The sequence below is a fragment of the Piliocolobus tephrosceles genome, chromosome 7, assembly GCF_002776525.5.
Source record: "Piliocolobus tephrosceles isolate RC106 chromosome 7, ASM277652v3, whole genome shotgun sequence".
Taxonomy (NCBI): Eukaryota; Metazoa; Chordata; class Mammalia; order Primates; family Cercopithecidae; genus Piliocolobus; species Piliocolobus tephrosceles.
The window spans coordinates 54,943,662-54,958,179 of NC_045440.1; the positions used below are offsets into that span (position 1 = coordinate 54,943,662).

The 14,518-nt window shown below is 43.3% G+C and overlaps 1 protein-coding gene across 1 annotated transcript; it reads left to right on the forward strand.

The window, feature by feature from the left end:
• The first annotated feature begins 359 nt into the window (after positions 1 to 359).
• On the forward strand, positions 360 to 13,371 carry MRPL15 (mitochondrial ribosomal protein L15). The gene is made up of 5 exons (XM_023184232.1): positions 360 to 539; positions 1,653 to 1,807; positions 2,722 to 2,887; positions 7,711 to 7,834; positions 12,840 to 13,371. Exons 1-5 carry the CDS (start codon positions 432 to 434, stop codon positions 13,175 to 13,177), a joined length of 891 nt encoding a protein of 296 aa, XP_023040000.1. The 5' UTR covers positions 360 to 431; the 3' UTR covers positions 13,178 to 13,371.
• The last annotated feature ends 1,147 nt before the right edge of the window (positions 13,372 to 14,518 follow it).

The window sequence follows — 14,518 nt, forward strand, 5'->3', positions numbered from 1 at the left end:
GGTGTATAATTACGCAAGCTCAAAAGCTAATAATTAACAGTTCACTTTGCTTTACTCTGGATTTTGCATTGACCTCAAGAAGGCACTGCCTAGACAAACGGGCAGGGCCAAACACTGACTCAAAAAAGATCCTTTATTTAACGCAGTGTTTTTAGTGCATGCTCTTGTTTGGCGAAAGAGGTTTTACGTTCAGAATATTAAAAGGGACCCCGAGGACAAAGCACGATCTCGGAAAATAAGATCACATCCCCAAAGAACTAAAAAGACAACCGAGACAAGCTTGCAGACTCCTACGCTTCTGCCCGCGTCCCGAGCTTGCGCGCGCGGCTGCAGCGCGACAGGGGCGGGGCCACGACCGTAAAGCAGCCCCCGAGACCACGTGGCCTCCGAGCAGCTCAGGGCGACCTTGAAAGTTCTTGGGTCTGCGGGTTATGGCCGGTCCTTTGCACGGCGGTCGGGCCCGGGCCCTGGACCTACTCCGGGGCCTGCCGCGTGTGAGCCTGGCCAACTTAAAGCCGAATCCTGGCTCCAAGAAACCGGTAAATGGGTAGTGGCGGTGCGGGGAAGCGCTGGGGACCCGGGCGATGAAAGCGGCCCTTCTCTCCCTGTCATTAGGAGAACTGCCCTTTCTGGGAGGGTGTTGGGATGAACGTAGGGTTGCCTCGTGCCTGTTCTCCCTTACTGCCCAGAGGGAAATCTTTCCACGTGCACCCAGTTCTTCCCCCCCACGAAACGGAGTCTTGCGCTGTCGCCCAGAAACAATTCTGCCTCAGCCTCCCGTGTAGCTGGGATTACAGGCGCCCGTCACCACGCCCGGCTAATTTTTGTATTTTTAGTAGAGAGGTGGTTTCACCGCGTTGGCCAGGCTGGTTTTGAACTCCTGACCTCGTGATCTGCCCGCCGTGGCCTCCCGAAGTGCTGGGATTACAGGCGTGAGCCACTGCACCCGGCCGCACCCCGTTCTTAATAAGGTTATGTTTAAAAGCGTAAAGATATTAGGCGGAGAAGCCTACTCGCAGAAACTACGAAGTCATTGTGTCATTCAAAATTGGGTTTAAAATGAAGTGCTTTCCCCGTGTATCTTTATGTTCATTGGAAAGATCTGAATCGCAGCTGTCCCTTCTGCAGTTCACTAAACACAGCTAGAAAAGCTGTTAGTTGACAGTGTACTGTCATTGTAACAGTCAATTCGTTGCTTTCGTGAAATGACAGGAAGTAAATTAAGGAAAAGATTTTCTTCAACAAATTAGTTTTCAAATAAAATTACAGGTTTATGAATAAAATTTGCATATTTACAATTAATTTCAAAATAAAAAGTTCTTCACTATCATTTAAAATGTTGTGGATATTTAATTCTAGGATTTTTTTTGCAGTTTCAGCCTATTACAAAAACCTTATCCCCATCCCAACCTTTACTTTTTGCTTTTGAAATACGCTTGGACTTTGGTTACAAAAATTAGCTATGTCTTTAGAGGCAAAGATGCTAACAGAGTGTGTGGACCTTTGAGCAATTAGGACATGCTTGTCACACAATAGTGTTAGCTAGCACTGGTTGGTTGGATGAATGAATAGCATAACAAAAAGTGAAGAGCTGAAATGCAGTTTTTAGAAAATGCATCTGAAATTCATAAAATTCTCTTCTTTCCTTGTAGGAGAGACGACCAAGAGGTCGGAGAAGAGGTAGAAAATGTGGCAGAGGCCATAAAGGAGAAAGGCAAAGAGGAACCCGGCCCCGCCTGGGCTTTGAGGGAGGCCAGACTCCATTTTACATCCGAATCCCAAAATACGGGTTTAACGAAGGACATAGGTAAGGTTGCTTTGCTTTTTAAAAGTACAGGTCCCCAATTTCCATTAAAAAGCACCTAAATAATAGTTTGGTAGAAATTTTGGTGGAAATTTTAAATTCACTTTGAAGCAAACTTTTGCTACTGTTCCCCTGAACCATTTTTTGGTAATGAAATTTTGCCTGGATTATTAAAAGGAAAAAAAGCCCAGACATTGCACTCAGACCTGCAAAATGGAGATTCTAATGCCTGCTCTAATGGTTATTTAAGAGAATTAGCAATAATAGACAGTATATATAAAAATCTGGTCCACTGTAGTCACCTAATAAATGATAACTACATTATTACTTTGAGCTCCATAGTAAGTTAAAGTTTCTTTTTTTTTTTTTGAGACGGAGTCTCGCTCTGTCGCCCAGGCTGGAGTGCAGTGGCCGGATCTCAGCTCACTGCAAGCTCCGCCTCCCGGGTTTACCCCATTCTCCTGCCTCAGCCTCCGGAGTAGCTGGGACTACAGGCGCCCACCATCTCACCTGGCTAGTTTTTGTATTTTTTTAGTAGAGACAGGGTTTCACCGTATTCGCCAGGATGGTCTCGATCTCCTGACCTCGTGATCCGCCCTTCTCGGCCTCCCAAAGTGCTGGGATTACAGGCTTGAGCCACCGCGCCCGGCCAGTAAGTTAAATTTTCTACAGATTTATTTGTGTAAATAAGTGAAGTAAATGCTTAGAGAGGAAAATAATTTTTAGTGGAACAAAGGTGGTACAGGTTTCATTACCCAAAACCAAGCAATATTGCATGTTTGTGTTATGCTCAAGAGGATTTTATTTAGTTAAATAATTAAAATGGGTAGAGGAAAATACAAGACAAAGCTTTGAGTTGATTTGGAGAAGTTACAGGAAGATGAGAGTTTTCCAACTCTTACATTCTTGTTTTACAGTTTCAGACGCCAGTATAAGCCTTTGAGTCTCAATAGGCTGCAATATCTGATTGATTTGGGTCGTGTTGATCCTACTCAACCTATTGACTTAACCCAGCTTGTCAATGGGAGAGGTGTGACCATCCAGCCACTTAAAAGGGATTATGGTGTCCAACTGGTTGAGGAGGTAAGTCTTGATTAGATCTTTTTGTGTTATATAGGAGGATTTTTTTTTTTTTTTTAAGACGGAGTCTTGCTCCGTTGCCTGATCTGGAGTGCAGTGGTGCAATGTCGGCTCCTGCAACTTCCACCTCACCGGTTCAAGTGATTCTCCTGCCTCAGCCTCCTGAGTAGCTGGGATTACAGGCACCCACCACCACGCCCAGCTAATTTTATTTATTTTTAGTAGAGACAGGGTCTCAATATGTTGGCCAGGCTGATCTTGAACTGCTGACCTCAACTGATCTGCTCACCTCGGCCTCCCAAAGTGCTGGAATTACAGGCGTGAGCCACCACACCTGGCCTGTAGAAGGATATTTTTGATTTTCAGATAATCAATACTCTACCCCCTTTATTTTTATCCCATTTGTGTTTATAACCGTTATGTAGTGGTGATGGCTGTGGTTTTGGACAGCTGTCATGCTATCATGGCAGGGCTCTGTCCCTTGGTCCTGGAATGCCCTTCTGCGTATCTGTAAAGCTTGCCCCCTCCTTTTTTTTTTTTTTTTTGAGATGGAGTCTTGCTCTGTTGCCCAGGCTAGAGTGCAGTGGTACAATCTCGGCTCACTGCAACCTCTGCCTCCCGGGTTCAAGAGATTCTCCTGCCTCAGCCTCCTGAGTAGCTGGGACTACAGGCACGTGCCACCACACCTGGCTAATTTTTTATATTTTTAGTAGAGATGGAGTTTCGCTATATTGGCCAGGCCTTCTTGAACTCCTGACCTCGTGATCCACCCACTTGCGCTTCCCAAAGTTCTGGGATTACAGGTGTGAGCCACCGTTCCTGGTGCCCCCTTACTTCTTTTCATTCTCTATTCGAATGTCAGCATATCAGGAAGATCTTTTTTTTTTTTAATAGAGACGGAATCTCACTCTTTCTCCCAGGCTGGAGTACAATGACGCGATCTCAGCTCACTGCCAACCTCTGTTGCTCAGGTTCAAGCTATTCTCATGCCTCAGCCTCCTGAGTAGGTGTGACTACAGGCACGTGCCACCACGTCTGGCTAATTTATTTTTAGTAGAGATGGGGTTTTGCTATGTTGGCCAGGCTGTTCTCAAACTCCTGACCTCAGGTGATCTGCCTCAGGTGATCTACCTCAGCTTCCCAAAGTGCTGGGATTACAGGTGTGAGCCACCCCGCCCGGCCAGGAAGGTCTTTTTTGAGAGGCTTTTTAAAAGAGTACTTTCCCTGCTTCAGGAATCACACTGTTTCCTTGACTGTGCCCAAAGTGGTTTTCTTTGAATATATATGAACACTTGACATTTATTACCAAGTTATGCCTTTGTTTTCATTGTCTTCCTCACTAGAATATAAGCTCCCTTGAGGGCAGGTGCTTTGATTCATTGCTTTACTTTCTTCTTTCTTTTTTTTGGTATCTCACTCTGTGGCCCAGGCTGGAGTACAGTGGTGTCATTTCAGCTCACTGCAAACTCTGTCTCCTGAGTTCAAGCGATTCTCCTGCCTTAGCTTCCCGAGTAGCTGGGATTACAGGCGCGTGCCACCAGGCCCAGCTGTTTTTTCTGCCTCTTTTTTTTTTTGGAGATGTAGTCTCACTCTGTCACCCAGGCTGGAGTGCAATGGCATGATCTCAACTCACTGTGATCTTCACCTCCCAGGCTCAAGCGATTCTCTTGTCTCAGCCTTCCAAGTAGCTGGAATTACAGGCATGCACCACCAAGCCAGGTTAATTTTGTATTTTTAGTAGAGACAGGGTTTCACCATGTTGGTCAGGCTGGTCTTGAACTCCTAACCTCAGGTGATCCGCCTGCCTCGGCCTCCCAAAGTGCTGGGATTACAGACGTGAGCCACCGTCGGCCAAATTTTTTGGACATTGTTAATCAACTACTGTTTGCCAATAATACAGTTGTATGGGTAAGTTAGTGTCCACTAGAGGGAAGCATATGTTTATGAAAAAACCTTTCAGATTCCTTTGAAAAAGTGAACTGTATGGATAAAAACTTTGCAAATAAAGTAATTTGAAAAGAGAATACCAAATACAAGATTAAGCCTCAGTATTCTACCCTGGGTGTGTATAAGGAAATACACATGTAACTTAACATATGGAAATCCATGACCTCATCAGCCCTTAAACTGCACATCCCAACATCCTTAGGTGTTGTCTATTAGATTAGCAAAAATAACCGTGAAAACTGTACCCCAGGGCACTGGTCGAGTAAGTGCGATTACACATCATTTATAGCTCTGTTAACTGACTGACTTCTGTGATTTCAGATTTGCAGTAAATAGTGAATAATAAGACAGTTTTGATCCTTTAGCACAAAATTATCAATTTGGAAATGTATGTTCTCAAGGAAAAGCAAAATGAAAGAAACCTGATATAAAGACAATCCTAAAAATGCTGTTTATACTACTGAAAATACTGGAACTGACACCAATTCCCCAAAATAGAGAGATGGTTAAGCAAGCTATGGATTGCTTAAAAATCACAAATGATACAGCAAGACCCTGTTTTATTGAATCAAACGTACTGTTGATTTTAAATACACACCAGTATTAGGTATAAAAAAAGTGTGAAAATGCATCTTAGAATTTATGGAATATTTTTGAAATACATGAAAAATAAGTCATTAATAGAAGGAGCTAAACTGGGAGCCAGTTTGTTTCAGCTTCATGAAAACTTTCTATTGCCATAGAGTGGTAATGCTGCCATCTTTTTGTTTTTATCAGAATCTACTTTGAAATTAGAGAAAAATATAGCACATGCTAACTGTGACCAAAAATTTAACTTTTTGGAGTTCAGAACTACATTTTTCTTTTTTTTTCCTTCTTTTTTATTTTTATTTTTTGAGATGGAGTCTTGCTCTGTTGCCCATGCTGCACTGTAATGGCATGATCTGGACTCACTGCAACCTTCACCTCCACCTCAGGTTTAAGCCATTCTCCTGCCTCAGCCTCCCAAGTAGCTGAGATTACAGGCACGTGCCACTGTGCCCGGCTAATTTTTATATTTTTTAGTAGAGATGGGGTTTTACCATGTTGGCCAGGCTGGTTTCAAACTCCTGACATCAAGTAATCTGCCCTCCTTGGCCTCCCAAAGTGCTAGGATTACAGGCATGAGTCACTGCGCCTGTACATTTTCTAGTGTTGACTATTCTAGGAAAAATTTGGAGAGGTTTTTTTTTTTTTCTATTTTCCAGCTTAGAGGCTATACTAAAGTCAATATTGAGTGCAAAGTGAAATTTCTATTGTCTTCTCTTTTTTGCCCTAGTGAGGCCAACTTCTCCAAAGCTCAGATTTTGTCAGATATTCTGTTCTTCCATCTGCTCCAGCCTGCATGTTCCCCTGTTTAACCTCCTGCTGGCCTCTTACTTACTTAGGGATAAGGAAGATTAGTTTTTATCTATGACAGCATAATGTTGTGGTTAAAAATACAGATGCTATGACTAGACTCCCTGGATTAGAATCCTTGCTTTGTGACCTTGGGCATATTACTTAACTTCTCTGTGCCTTGATATTTCCATCTATGAAGTCGAGATAGCAATAATCCTATTATAAGGTTGTTATGAGGATTAAGCAGCCTGCTATTAATGAAGTACCAGGAATGAATGCTTAGTAGGTGTAAATAAAATGGAAATATAGTCAGTCTTACCTACACGGATTGAAAATTGGTAAAACAAGGTAGCCTAAATAAAATGTTAAAAAAAAAAAAAAAAGTGATAGGACCTCAAAGCAGAGATATTTAAAATAGGAATTATAGTCGTCCCTTAGGATTGGTTCCAGGACCACCTCCTCTTACTACAATCCAGATAATCAAGTCTCTAAGATGGCCTAGTATTTGCATATAACCTGCCACATCCTCCCATATACTTTAAATCATCTCTAGATTACCTGTAATACCTAATATTAGGTTGGTGCACAAGTAATTGTGTCTTTTGCCATTGAAAGTAATGTAAATACTATACAAATAGTGGTTATACTATATTTAAAAAAATTGTTTTCTTATTGTTGTATTATTATTATTATTATTATTTTTTTGAGATGGAGTCTTGCTCTGTCACCTAGACTGGAGTGCAGTGGTGCAATCTCAGCTCATTGCAGCCTCTGCCTCCCGGGTTCAAGTGATTCTCCTGCCTCAGCCTCGAAGTAGCTGGGATTACTGGTGCCCGCCATCATGCCCAGCTACTTTTTGTATTTTAATAGAGACGAGGTTTCACCATGTTGCCCAGGCTGGTCTTGAACTCCTGACCTCAGGTGATCTTCTTGCCTTGGCCTCCCAAAGTGCTGTGATTACAGGCATGAGCCACTGCACCTGGCCTTATTTTATTTTTATTTTTATTTGAGACGGAGTTTCACTCTTGTAGCCCAGGCTGGAGTGCAATGGCGCAATCTCAGCTCACTGCAACCTCCCCCTGGCTGGGTTCAGGCGATTCTTCTGCCTCAGCCTCCTGAGTAGCTGGGACTACAGGTGCGCAGCACCATACCCAGCTAATTTTTTGTATTTTTACTAGAGACGGGGTTTCTCCATGTTGGGCAGGCTGGTCTCGAACTCCTGACCTCAGGTGATCCACCCGCCTTGGCCACCCAAAGTGCTGGGATTACAGGTGTGAACTACTGCGCCCAGCCTTATTTTTTATTATTACTTTTTTCCAAAACTTATCCATCCAAGTTGGTTGACTCACAGATGTGGAACCCACAGATATGGAGGGCTAACTGTACTGTTACATTATAGGCACTTTGGAGGTAAAAATACTATTTAAAAAGGAAGCTTGACATAATTAATTTACTTTTAGCCAAGCTGTTTACCAACAGACTGTTTTGACATATTTCAGGGTGCTGACACCTTTACGGCGAAAGTTAATATTGAAGTACAGTTGGCTTCAGAACTGGCTATTGCTGCCATAGAAAAAAATGGTGGTGTTGTTACTACAGCCTTCTATGATCCAAGAAGTCTGGGTAAGCTTGTTCCATGGTCATTTTCTTCTTTCTCTCTTTGTCTTATATTGGCTACTACTTTTAAATTACTTACTGAATGGCAAATGTTGGTAGTAGTTTGGATGTAGTATTTGATCTACATCTACCATATGGATTATTATGATTTAAAGAATACAGCATGTTGCTGACACAAATACCAAGGGCAAAAAAGGCTCTCAGCCCCTCCCCTGAACTGTAGAACTGCATCTGCCTGCCTGGCAAATTCTCTTGAATGTCTAGCAGGGACCTAAAATGTAGCATGTCTCATGTCTGAAATGTCTCTTTTCTCTCTCTTTTTTTAAGACAGAGTCTTGCTCTGTCGCCCAGGCTGCAGTGCGCGATCTCTGCTCACTGCAATCTCCGCCTCCCCGGTTCAAGCGATCCTCCTGTCTCAGCCACCGGAGTAGTTGGGGTTACAGGTGCCCGCCACCACATCCAGCTAATTTTTATATTTTGGGTAGAGACAAGTTTCACCATGTTGTCAAAGCTGGTCTCGAACTCTTGACCTCAAGTGATCCGCCCTTCTCAGCCTCCCAAAGTGCTGGGATTACAGGTGTGAACCACCACACCCAGCCCCTCTTTTCTCTTTTACCTCAGCCTGGCTCATCTTGTAGTCTTCCCTATGTAAGTAAATGACAAGTCCATCCAAAATTTGGAGTCCTGAACTTTTTCTTTTATGCCCTAATAAATCTTTTGAGTTGTTTCTTCAAACTATCCACATTTGACCACTTCTCCAGCTACTGCCGGTCTGTCCTAACCACTGTCCTCTTGCCTGGATGACTGTGGGCCTTCAGGTGGCCTCTCTGTTGTTGCTTCCATCTGCAGTGGAGTGACGTGGCACGAGATTCCTTTTAAAGCATGGACTGTCACTCCTTTGCACAAAACCTTCAGTGGTGTCCACGCTGCTCCTACAAGGCTGGCTGTGATCTGCACCAGCTCTTGTCCCTCCTGATGTTTTCCTGCTCCCTCCATTCCCTTACTGGCCACCTGCTTTGGATTTCCTCCACACTCCAAGCCCTGTGTACTATGTACTTTCAGCTTCGGCCTCTGCTGTTCCCCCTGCCTGGAGCTTCCCCCACCTGGAATATTCATGGCTTTGGGCCCCATTGTTCCAGGTCTCTGCTTATTAGGAGATCTTTCTCACCTGTACTAAAAAAAGAGCATATGTACACACATGCACATGCGTAGTGTGCACATGCACACACACACATGCACAGGCACATCCTGTCCCCTTGCCCTGCATTGTGTTCGACCCTGGCGGCTATCACCAGCTGACAAAGTATAAGTTCATTTCTCTCCGTTCATTCTTTCTTTCCCATCTCTCAGGATGATGGAGACCTTTTGCTACCTGCTTATCTCCTGCACATAGAACGATGCCTGGTATCTAGAAGAGACTCATTTAAATTTTGTTGAATAAATTAATTGGATTTTTCAAGTTGCAGAGATGACAACCAAATGTAACTTGTTGACTAAATGCTTTACAAAGGATTCTTTGGTGCTTTTACATTCAAATGGGAGTTAAACATTTCCTGGCCAAATTGCATGATTAGAAGAAAAATCTCTGAAAATTAATATATAAAAAGGAAAAAGGGAAGGATTTGTGTCATCTGTATGTAGAGTTTGAAACAAATACCTACCATTTCCTTTTTCCCATAATTGAAAGCTTTTAAAAAATATTCATCAAAGGCTGGGCGCAGTGGCTCATGCCTGTAATCCCAGCACTTTGGGAGGCCGAGGTGGGTGGATCACATGAAGTCAGGAGTTGTAGACCAGCCTGGCCAACGTGGTGAAACCCCATCTCTACTAAACATACAAAAATTAGTGGGGTGTGGTGGCGGGCACATGTAATCCCAGCTACTCGGGAAGCTAAGGCAGGAGAATCCCTTGAACCTGGGAGCAGAGGTTGTAGTGGGCTGAGATCGCGCCACTGCACTCCAGGCTGGGTGACAGAGTGAGACTGTCTCAAAAAAAAAAAAAAAAAAAAATTCGCTAACGTGGTGATTCCATTTTCCCTCGTTTATTATAGATGAGCATCTTTTCTTATTTTGGTCTGTCACTCAGTTTTTAGGGTGAGCTGCCTCAAATATGAAAACCAGTATTTTTCTTTAAAAGAGTCACAGACATTTTGGAAGGACTTTGCGTTAGTGTGTTTTTCAGTCATTGTTACCACAATGTGGTGGTGGCTTTCGTTCTCTAGCCAGATGCCCTCCGCCACCCTGAGCTGGCATCTTCGGAGGCACCCTCAGCCTTGATGCTCTTGTGCGTGGCTCTCTCCAGCAGCTCTGCGGGTTGTCCCAGGAGCTTTTTATTAAAAAAGTAATAAAACAAGTCCAATCACAGGTTTATCACTTAGTAATTTTGGCTCTGAATACTTTACTCTGTTGTGCTTTAGTTTTCCAAGTTATAGAACATTTTTAATTTTTTTTGCACCATGGTCTCACTCTGTCACCCAGGCTGGAATGTAGTGGTGTGATTAAGACTGACTGCAACCTCCAACTCCTGGGCTCAAGTGATCCTCCTACCTCAGCTTCATGAGTAGCTGGGACTACAGGTGTGTGCCACCATGCCTGGCTAATTTGATTTTTATAAAGATGGGGATCTCACTGTGTTGCCCATGCTGGTCTCAAACTCCTGGTTTCAAGTGATCCTTCTGCCTCAGCCTCCCAAAGTGGTGGGATTATAGGTGTGAGCCACCATGTCGGGCCAGAATTTTTTTTTTCTCTTTTCGTTTGAGATGGTCTTGCTCTCTCAGGCTGGAGTGCAGTTCCACTCACTGCAACCTCAAACTCCTGGGCTCAAATCCTCCCACCTAGGCTCCCTGAGTAACTGGTACTACAGGTGCCTGTCACCACGCTAGTTTTTTTTTGTTTTATGTTTTGTAGAGATGAGGTCTCACTATGTTGCTCAGGATGGTCTTGAACTCCTGGGCTCAAGCAATTCTCCTACCTGCCAAGGTGCTGGCATTAAAAGCATCAGCCATTGTGCCTGGCCTACAAACTTCTTTCTTAAATATATTTTGAAGATACTTTCTTGATGATTCAAGGACATCCAGTATTTACTTACCCTCTGTTGTAGGTGAAATAGGTAGGATGGTTTATCCAGAGCATGACCTGGCTTTAGGTGGCTCTGCTTTCCCATTCTTGGTCTTGACCCTTAGCAAATAGCTTCCAGTTCTCATTTCTGTGAGTGGCCTGCCCGGAGTACCTCTTAATCGCCATTTCTCATTTGCCCTGTTTGGAGATACTGCTAGGTAATGCAGTATATTAAAGCTGTATAAAACAGCTGTCATATTCTTGCATTCAGCAAACAGCCAGTGGCTAGTGTTTGCTAGATACTGTTCCAGCTGATGGAGAGATGGTAGTGCAAGAGTCGAAAGACCCTTCCTAGCTGGGCGCAGTGGCCTCACACCTGTAATCCCAGCACTTTGGGAGGCCAAGTCAGGTGGATCACCTGAGTTTAGGAGTTCGAGATCAGCCTGGCCAACATGGCAAAACCCCATCTCTACTAAAAATACAAAAATTAGCTGAGCATGGTGGTGCATGCCTATAATCCCAGCTACTTGGGAGGTTGAGGCAGGAGAATCACTTGAGTCTGGGAGGTGGAGGTCGCAGTGAGCCGAGATCATGCCACTGTACTCTAGCCTGGGTGACAGAGCGAGACTTTATCTCAAAAAAAAAAAAAAAAAAAATCTCCTTCACAGAGCTTATGCCCTGGTGGGTGATAGTTAACATCTGTCTCATTGTATACCAAATACTATACATGTGTGAATGGATTCCATGGATTAAATCAGGTAAACTTTGTAATTGCTCTGTGACATATGTACTATTATTTTAAGGTTCTCAGTAATTTCCTTAGTACTGTTTTGATTTCTGTAACCGGCTTTGGTTAAGGGTGCATTGCTAACATATGATGAGTAGAGTGTCAGTTGTATTCATACAGTTATCTATTTGTGTAATTGTTTTCTAAGCTATCTAAAGGCCCTCTGGCATCTGTGATATCTTGTGCGTAGGCCTTTTTTTCACTCTCACTTTCAGAACACATGTCTTGGGTATTTAAAATGTTTAAAAACAGAACTGGGGCTATGCAGCATTCCTTGGTTCGTTTCACATAAAATTTCTTTGCCAGCTCTTTGGTTAAGCTAACTCATTTTAGTAAAATTGGTTTTCCAGAAATCTTAGTACTTCTTAATTTCTAAACAAGATCCATATAAGCATTTTTGGAGTCTTCATGGTTCTTTGACTTGCCATTTGGACACCTCGGTTTTCTGTTTTAGGACTTCCTACTAGTGGTATGGGCAGCGGGACTCCATCTTGCTCTAATACACTGTAGGCAGTATGCCATAAAAATGTTTTGTGTTTTAACATGGGGCTTAAGTACAATGTTACCAATGTTTAGAAATTCATTAATCATTGGTAACCCAGGGGAACCCATCATTGCCTCTCAAGATGCAAACTATTGAAAATGAAGCATTTCCATTTGCTTACGTAAGACAAGCATATATAATAAAAAGTTCTTGGAATTAAGTTCTCATCTCACTAATATTTAAAAATTAATAATTGGCCGGGTATGGTTGCTCATGCCTGTAATCCCAGCACTTTGGGAGGCCCAGGTGGGTGGATCACCTGAGGTCAAGAGTCCTAGACCAGCCTGACAACATGGTGAAACCCGTCTTTAGTAAAAATACAAAATGATTTGGGCGTGATGGCACATGCCTGTAAACCCAGCTACTCGGGAGACTGAGGCAGGAGAATTGCTTGAACCCGTGAGGCAGAGGTTGCAGTGAGCCGAGATGGTGCCATTGCACTCCAGCCTGGGCAACAAGAGTGAAACTCCGTCTCAAAAGTAAATAAATAAAAATTAATAATCAAGAGAAACTCTGTGACATCTCTATGTTACAGTGTTACATCTCTATGTTAGAGTTACATCTCTAGGTATATCTATGAGCTAATATTTGCGTCTCACTTTTTAAATTTAAATTTTCTTTTAGACATTGTATGCAAACCTGTTCCATTCTTTCTTCGTGGACAACCCATTCCAAAAAGAATGCTTCCACCAGAAGAACTGGTGCCATATTACACTGATGCAAAGAATCGTGGGTACCTGGCGGATCCTGCCAAATTTCCTGAAGCACGACTTGAACTCGCCAGGAAGTATGGTTATATCTTACCTGATATCACTAAAGATGAACTCTTCAAAATGCTCTGTACTAGGAAGGATCCAAGACAGATTTTCTTTGGTCTTGCTCCAGGATGGGTGGTGAATATGACCGATAAGAAAATCCTAAAACCTACAGATGAAAATCTCCTTAAGTATTATAGCTCATGAATTCCTGCCCAAGAAAGCAAGAAAGCAGAGTTGTTAAAGAGTACTGGAATAGGGGCTGAATGATCTATATTCCTCATTGCATTTTCCTTATGTATAATTTTCCAGATGGTGATGTTACTTTTCAATGTACTCATATGTCTCATTTTCATCTAAAATTAAAATGGCAGGAAACAAGGACTGCATAGAGAAACTGAGTCTGTGTGGGTTCTGTCTCAAAGATATAAACTCCCTGATAGTCTATGGAAGGAAAATGACAACTATTTTAGAATATTTCTAGTTTGTTTTTTCAATGATCTTTTCATCCAGACCTTGTTACTGTTACAGACCAGAATGAATGCACAAGTGGAATGGGATTGACCTGTAGGCCTCCTCTGCCAAGATGAGAGCATATGGAATGAGTTGGTGACCCCTCTCTTAATCTGTAGCCTCAGGGAAACATGGCTACCCAGTGTCAAGATGGTAAACCCTCAACTCGAAGAGTAAGATCAGGACGTATGCTTAAGGTGTAAGGCTGAGGAATAGCTGGTAGGCAGTATGTTTGCCAGCGACATTGAAGGTGAGAGAAACAAAAATTACAAGTCAATTTGTTTTCTCAATTCTGTGGTAAAAGTGTTACAGGCAGGCCTTTGTTCTTAGAGCTCCCAAGATGGTGGCGGGCTGCTCCCAAGATGGTGGCGGCCACTCCCAAGACGGCAGCAAGCCTTTTCTTCTCCGACTTGGGGTTCTTGTCCTCACAGATTCCAAGGAATGGAACCTTGGGCCATGTGGTGAGTGTTATAGCTCTATTAGAAGCCATGGGTCATGGAAGAGAACTGTGGAACCCAGTGACTAATATTCAGCTCGATTAGGATGAACCCTGGGCCCTTAGCCATGCAGGAACAATGGTGACCCTCTAGCCCGATCGGGAGCAGCAATGGGCACCTCGCTGGATCAGAAGCACAGTTGACACCCTGCCAGATCCAGAGGGGTGGAAGTCAATGGCGGGTCTGGGACGGCGGTGAACAGCAGTGGTGGACGGCGAGCAAAAGCTCAGCTCAAGTTGTAACAAACACAGACCAGAAGAGTGTGCAGTTGCAAGACTTAATAGAATGAAAACAGAGCTCCCATGCAATGGGAGGTGACCCAAAGGGAGTTGCCCACTTGCTGCTCGAATGCCTGGGTTTATATCCCGATCATTGTCCCTCCCCCTGTACTCTCAGGCGATACATGATTTGACTATTTCTTTACCTCCTGCTCTTAACCTAATTTGTATTTTAGTGAGCCCTCTTTGCTACCTGATTGGTCAGGTATGAGCTGAGTTACAAGCCTCATGTTTAAAGGTAGGTGCAGTCACCTTCCCCA

Excerpts from the sequence above, each read along its gene's own strand:
- MRPL15 (XM_023184232.1), top strand. The coding sequence starts at position 432 with ATGGCCGGTCCTTTGCACGGCGGTCGGGCCCGGGCCCTGGACCTACTC. Across the intron at positions 2,888-7,710 it reads GTGTCCAACTGGTTGAGGAG|GGTGCTGACACCTTTACGGC; the intron begins GTAAGTCTTGAT and ends GACATATTTCAG. Across the intron at positions 7,835-12,839 it reads CTATGATCCAAGAAGTCTGG|ACATTGTATGCAAACCTGTT; the intron begins GTAAGCTTGTTC and ends ATTTTCTTTTAG.